The 6,586-nt window shown below is 54.9% G+C and overlaps 1 protein-coding gene across 1 annotated transcript; it reads left to right on the top strand.

The window, feature by feature from the left end:
* Nucleotides 1-342: 342 nt before the first annotated feature.
* On the top strand, nucleotides 343-6,165 carry LOC120425233 (uncharacterized). Its single transcript, XM_052709896.1, has one exon. The coding sequence runs from the start codon at nucleotides 343-345 to the stop codon at nucleotides 6,163-6,165; it is 5,823 nt and encodes a 1,940-aa protein (XP_052565856.1).
* Nucleotides 6,166-6,586: the final 421 nt, after the last annotated feature.

Below are 6,586 nucleotides of genomic sequence, written 5' to 3'. Positions count from 1 at the left end.
TTTGATACAATATTTGTGCGCACAGTTGTATAATTAATCTTTTTATTAGCGATATTACTTACACCGCGTGGCTCGAGGCCGCAAGGGGCGAAGAGTAGAGATAATTAGCCAGAATTAAGGCTGCAAAGCCGTTTTCGGATAGCGCGCAGAAGTTCCGCTAGCAAAGCTAGCCTGTGAGAAGAGGTTAACGGAGTTACAAGGAAACTATTCATGTGAGTTTGTTTACTACACTTGAACCCACACAATGCTAAATAAATATTACTTTTTAGTTTTAAGCTGTTACAACAAAGAACTGCTTTAAAAATCTAGTTGTCCGAACTACGGTCCGAACAAATCTTAAAAATGAATAACCTCACTGGCTTTTGCTGCGGGATCTGCAAGGCTGCGGTGGAAAAGGACGGCGACCTGCCCTTCTGCGACCACTGCCAGCAATTCTTCCACTACGAGTGCGCGCAGCTCGAGAAGGGTGGCAAGGACGATTCCTGGAGGTGCCCCAACTGCGCGACCGAAATGGAGGTCACCCAGGTCATCGTGAAGTTTGACGACCTGGAAAAGACCCTGCAGGAGCTGGAAGCAGAAGCGAAGCGCCAGGAGAAGAGAATCTTCGCGGAACAACAGCTGCACAAACGTCGCCTGGAGCTGCAACAGCAAACACAGCAGCGTCAACAAGAGGCCGAAAGGCAGATGCTGGCCCTTGAGCAGCAGCTCATGGAGCAACAACTCGCTGCCGAGAAGCAGTTCCAGGAACAGCAGAAGAAGAATAAGGAAGATTTTGAGGCCAAGATGGCACAACTGAAGGCCGAGGCAAAGAGTCCTAAAACGAAAAAGGAAAAGAAAACTAAATCGTCCAAAGGGGACAAAAAGAAGCTCGATGCCTCAGGCACGGCTGGCCCCAGCGGAATCTCAACGCCGCTCCGACATCCGGGAGTTACGATTCCAGAAGTACCAAAACCAAAACCGACTCCGATACCGGCGGACTCAGGTGAAGAGGGTAACGGCAACGAAGGAGACGAGTCCGGCTCGGACACTAGCGGAACGGAGACGGAATCCAGTTCGTCGGATGATGAGCAGGAAAAAGCGGAAGTAGAACCACCCAAGCAGCTACGGGGGCCAACGAAGGCGCAGCTTACAGCCCGCCAGTTCTTGGCCAGAAAACTGCCCGTATTCACTGGACGCTGCGAGGAGTGGCCAATGTTTATAAGCAGCTACGAGACGTCGAACCTGGCCTGCGGATTTTCGAACGTCGAGAACCTCGCCAGACTGCAAGACAGCATTCGGGAGCCAGCGTTGACCAACGTGCGCAGCCTACTGTTGCTGCCTGAGAAGGTCCCGGCGGCGATCGAAACTCTTCGCATGCTGTACGGCCGGCCCGAACAGCTTCTCAACACGCTGCTGATCAAGGTACGGAAGGCCGACTCTCCCAGGTCGGATCGTCTGGAGTCGTTCATTTACTTCGGCGTCGTGGTCCAGCAACTCGTAGACCACCTCGAGGCCACCCACATGAACGATCACCTGGTCAACCCATTGTTGATCCGAGAGTTGGTGGAGAAACTACCCACCGGGTCGAAACTCGAATGGATTCGGTTCAAGAAGCTGAAGAAGCACGTCTCGCTCCGAACTTTCGCTGACTTCCTGTCGGACATCGTGACCGATGCAAGCGAGGCCACACTGTTCACCGAACCGCAGCTGCAACATCAGCCGCAGGCTCGCAGAGACGCCAAACCAAAAACTGGATCCAGAACGCACGAAAGCTACCTTCACACTCACGCTGCTGCGGAGAATAGCGGAGACACAAACCATGCCGGTGTTAACAACAAAAGACCATGCAGGATTTGTGATCGCACCGACCATCGAGTCCGCAACTGTGAAAAGTTCAAGCAGCTGAAATTGGAGGATCGTTTGGACGCAGTCAAGAAGTGGCAACTCTGCAAGCTGTGCCTGAATGAGCACGGGTCTGCCCGCTGCCGGATGAACTTCAGGTGCAACGTGGGAAACTGCAAGGAGCGGCACAACGCACTTCTGCACAGCGACGTCCCCGCAACGGTCGTCAACTGCAACGCTCACGATGTGCGGGCCAGACAGCCGGTGATCTTCAGGATGATTCCGGTCACGCTGTACAACGGCGGCAGATCGGTCAACATTATCGCGTTTCTGGACGAGGGAGCTTCGTACACGTTGGTGGACGAGTCCATCACGAAATTGCTGAACGTTCGCGGCGCAGTTCAACCGCTGCGCATTATGTGGACCGCTGGAGTTTCAAGGCTGGAGAAACAATCGGAGAACGTCTGCCTGTCGATCTCTGCCAGAGGGGTGTCGACTCAGTTCCAGATCAAGAACGCCCACACCGTGAACGAGCTGAAGCTTCCGAAACAAACCGTGTGCTTCGCCGACGTCGTCAAGGAGTACAAGCATCTGCACGATCTCCCGGTGGCAGATTACCGCGGCGCGCCGAAGATTTTGATTGGCTTGAAGGATCTGCACCTGTACGCGCCTCTCGAGTCTCGTATCGGCGGCGCTGGAGAACCAATCGCTGTAAAGTCGAAACTTGGATGGACGATCTACGGCCCCCACGAGAACAACGCGCCAGCAGCTGGATTCGTAGGTCATCATGCTAGTCACCAAGTCTCTAACCAAGACCTACATGATCTCCTGAAGAACCAGTACCTCCTCGAGGAAACTGGCATCTCCATGGCGCTGCTGCCGGAGTCGGACGAGGACAAGCGAGCCAGGTCGATTCTGGAGTCAACGACAGTGCGCATCGGGGATCGATACGAGACCGGCCTGTTATGGGAAGCGGACGACACAAGTTTCCCCGACAGCTACGTGATGGCGCTGAAAAGGTTGAAATCCCTGGAAAGAAAGCTGCTGAAGAACGACTCGCTGTACGACAACGTGCGGCGCCAAATCGTCGAGTATCAACAGAAGGGCTACGCGCACAAGGCCTCCCAGCAAGAACTGGCTGCGTGCGATCCGCGAAAGGTGTGGTACTTGCCGCTGAACGTGGTGACGCACCCCAAGAAGCCGGAGAAAGTACGCCTCGTGTGGGACGCGGCCGCTACTGTGGCGGGAGTCTCGCTCAACAGCCAGCTGCTCAAGGGGCCGGACATGCTAACGTCGCTTCCTTCCGTGATCTTCCGATTCCGTGAACGTCCTGTCGGATTCGGTGGTGATATCAGGGAAATGTACCACCAGCTGCGCATACGAAAGGAGGATACGAACGCCCAGAGGTTCCTGTTCCGGAACGACCCAACGGCCGAGCCTGAGGTGTACATCATGGACGTCGCCACCTTCGGGGCAACTTGCTCGCCGTGTGCCGCGCAGTTTGTGAAAAACAAGAACGCGGAGGAGTTCTCGAAGCAGTATCCCGCGGCGGCGAAGGCAATCGTGGAGAACCATTATGTCGACGACTACTACGACAGCGCGTCGACGGTCGACGAAGCGATTCAGCGGGCGAAGGAGGTCAGACTCATCCACTCGAAAGCGGGCTTCGAGATCCGCAATTGGATGGCCAGTTCAAGCGAGGTTGTCAGCGCGCTGGGCGAGAAGAAAGCCGATCAGAAAGTTCATCTCAGCCAAAACAAGACGACCGGTTACGAACGAGTGCTGGGCATTGTGTGGAACACGAGCACCGACGAGTTCTTGTTCTCGGCCGAGATGAGAGAGGATCTGGAGCGGTACTTGAAAGGAGAGCTGCGGCCCACGAAGCGGGTGGTGTCGAGCTGCGTTATGAGCCTGTTCGACCCTCAAGGTTTTCTGATCTCGTTCACGATCTTCGGGCGGATTTTGATCCAGGACTTGTGGCGGGCTGGCTGTGATTGGGACAAGGCGGTCGACGACGAAGCGTGGGAGAAATGGAAGCGCTGGGTGAGTCGCCTGCAAGAAGTCGAAGGCGTTCGAATCCCGCGGTACTACTTCCAGGGCGCGCACGATCTGAACTACGAGACGTTGGAGCTTCATGTGTTCTGCGACGCGAGTCAGTGCGCTTACGGTGCTGTCGCCTTCTTCTGGATTATGTCGTCGGTAGGCCCAATCTGCGCGCTCGTGTCCGGGAAGTCAAAGGTGGCACCGCTGAAGCTACTCAGCATCCCGCGCTTGGAACTGCAGTCAGATGTGGTCGGCTCGAGACTCATGAACTTCGTGCAGGAGAACCACACCCTCAAGATTGCGGAACGGTTCATCTGGTCAGACTCTGAAGTTGCTTTGTCGTGGATCCATTCTGACCAGCGAAAGTATAAGCAATTCGTTGCCTTTCGCGTCGGCGAAATTCTGACGCTGACCAAGCAGAGCGAGTGGCGGAAGGTGCCATCAAAGCTGAATCTGGCTGACATGCTCACCAAGTGGGACAACAAGCACAGTTTCCGGCAGGACGGGCCATGGTCACGAGCGCCGGAATTCATCGAAGAAGCCAAGAGACTGTGGGCCATCTCGAAGCAGCAGGTGCAGCTGAACACGCCCGAGGAGATGCGAGCGAGTGTGCTGTACCACAGCATCATTGTCACCGAGCAAATCATCGATCCTCAAAACTTCTCTCGCTGGACGGTGATGGTAAGATCCGTGGCGTGCCTGGCTCGATTTCGCTCCAATTGTCGCAGAAAAGCAAAGGGTTTGCCGATCGAAGCACTTCCCCTTTCGAAGGCGATGAAGGGGCTCGTGAAAAGGACCGTGCCAGTAGTTCCAGTCCCGCTGAAGCGGGAAGAATACCAGATGGCGGAAACATACTTGTGGAGATGGGCGCAAGCGGGCTACTTTCCGGACGAGGTGACGACCCTCCTTAAAAACCTCGAACTCCCCGCGGACAAGAAGCTATCCCTGGAGAAGAGCAGCGTGCTGTACAAGCTGACCCCGTTCCTGGATGAGCAGAAAGTGATGCGAGTTGACGGTCGACTTGAGCGAGCTACCATGGTTCCGTTTGAAGTTCGCTTTCCCGTCATCCTGCCCAAAGGCCATCCCGTGACAACGAAGCTGCTGGAGCACTATCACCAGAAGATGGGCCACGCGTACTTCGAGACGGCAATCAACGAGCTTCGACAGCGTTTCTTCATCCCGAACCTACGAGCCGAGCTGAAGCGGGTGATGACGGCGTGCGTGAAGTGCAAGGTGGAGAAAAGCGTACCGGCGATCCCGAGAATGGCACCACTTCCAGTCCAGCGTGTGACTCCATATCAGCGGGCGTTCAGCTACACCGGGGTCGACTACTTCGGCCCAGTAGCAGTGACGGTCGGGCGGCGTTCCGAAAAGCGTTGGGTCAGCCTCTTCACGTGTTTGACCACGCGTGCCATCCATCTAGAAGTCGTGCATAGCTTGACCACACAGTCGTGCGTCATGGCTATCAGACGATTCGCTTGCCGGAGGGGAATGCCCATCGAGTTCTTCAGCGACAACGGCACGAACTTCCAGGGCGCGAGTAAGGAGATCGTACGCGTGGACGCGGAATGCAGAGAAGAGTTCACCGACGCCAGAACGAGCTGGAACTTCAACCCACCATCAGCGCCGCACATGGGCGGGGCCTGGGAGAGGCTTGTGAGGTCGGTCAAGGAAGCACTGAAGGCGTTCGACGACGGGAGGAAGCTGACGGATGAAGTGTTGCTGACCAGTTTGGCGGAAGCGGAGGATCTCATCAACACACGTCCGCTGACGTACCTGTCAACCGAAGCAGGATCAACCGAAGCTCTCACGCCCAACCATTTCTTGCGAGGAGTGACGACTAACGACCGCGGAGCTCAACGCGCTGAATCGACCAGTCCAGCCGAAGCTCTCCGAGACTACTACAAGCGGTTGCAACTCCTTGCTGACTGTTTTTGGAAACGCTGGATTGCGGAGTACCTTCCGACCCTGAACCAACGGACGAAGTGGCACGCGGAGGCGGAGCCTATCGCGTGTGGAGATGTCGTCTACGTCGTGGAAGGCGCTAATCGCGGTAACTGGGTCCGGGGTATCGTGACGGAGGTCTTCAAGGGTGCCGATGGACGCATTCGGCAGGCGATGGTGAGGACAAGCAGAGGTGAGCTGAAGCGGCCGGTGAGCAAACTAGCGGTGCTTGAGATTCAGGAGCGTAAAACTGGTGCGAAGGAGGCTCCACCCACCAGAGTTACGGGGCGGGGCGATGTTGGCACCGCGATGAACCGTCCTAGTGCAGCACGCGAAACACGCCAGCCGAAATGCTAGTTGAAAGAAGAACGCAGAAAAGGGACGGAGCATCCGGAAAGCCGGCTCGTCCAGATCAAAAACAAAATCTATTGTATTATCACCTAACCAACAGCAGAAATTCGTGCAGGAGATAATTTGCTTTATTTGCGTCGATAATTAACTTTTTTGAACAGTGACCAGTTTGTAAACTGTTCATCTCGTTGTAAGTGATCATTTGATACAATATTTGTGCGCACAGTTGTATAATTAATCTTTTTATTAGCGATATTACTTACACCGCGTGGCTCGAGGCCGCAAGGGGCGAAGAGTAGAGATAATTAGCCAGAATTAAGGCTGCAAAGCCGTTTTCGGATATGTAAGTTAAAGAATAATTCGTTTTCGCACAAAGTTCCTTATATTTGATTATTTCGATTAGCGCGCAGAAGTTCCGCTAGCAAAG

This window comes from Culex pipiens, chromosome 3 (genome assembly GCF_016801865.2).
Source record: "Culex pipiens pallens isolate TS chromosome 3, TS_CPP_V2, whole genome shotgun sequence".
Classification (NCBI taxonomy): Eukaryota; Metazoa; Arthropoda; class Insecta; order Diptera; family Culicidae; genus Culex; species Culex pipiens.
Note: the sequence above shows the minus strand (reverse complement) of the source record. Positions and strands in the feature narration are given on the sequence as shown.

Coding starts and splice junctions, on each gene's coding strand:
- LOC120425233 (XM_052709896.1), top strand. CDS start 343: ATGAATAACCTCACTGGCTTTTGCTGCGGGATCTGCAAGGCTGCGGTG.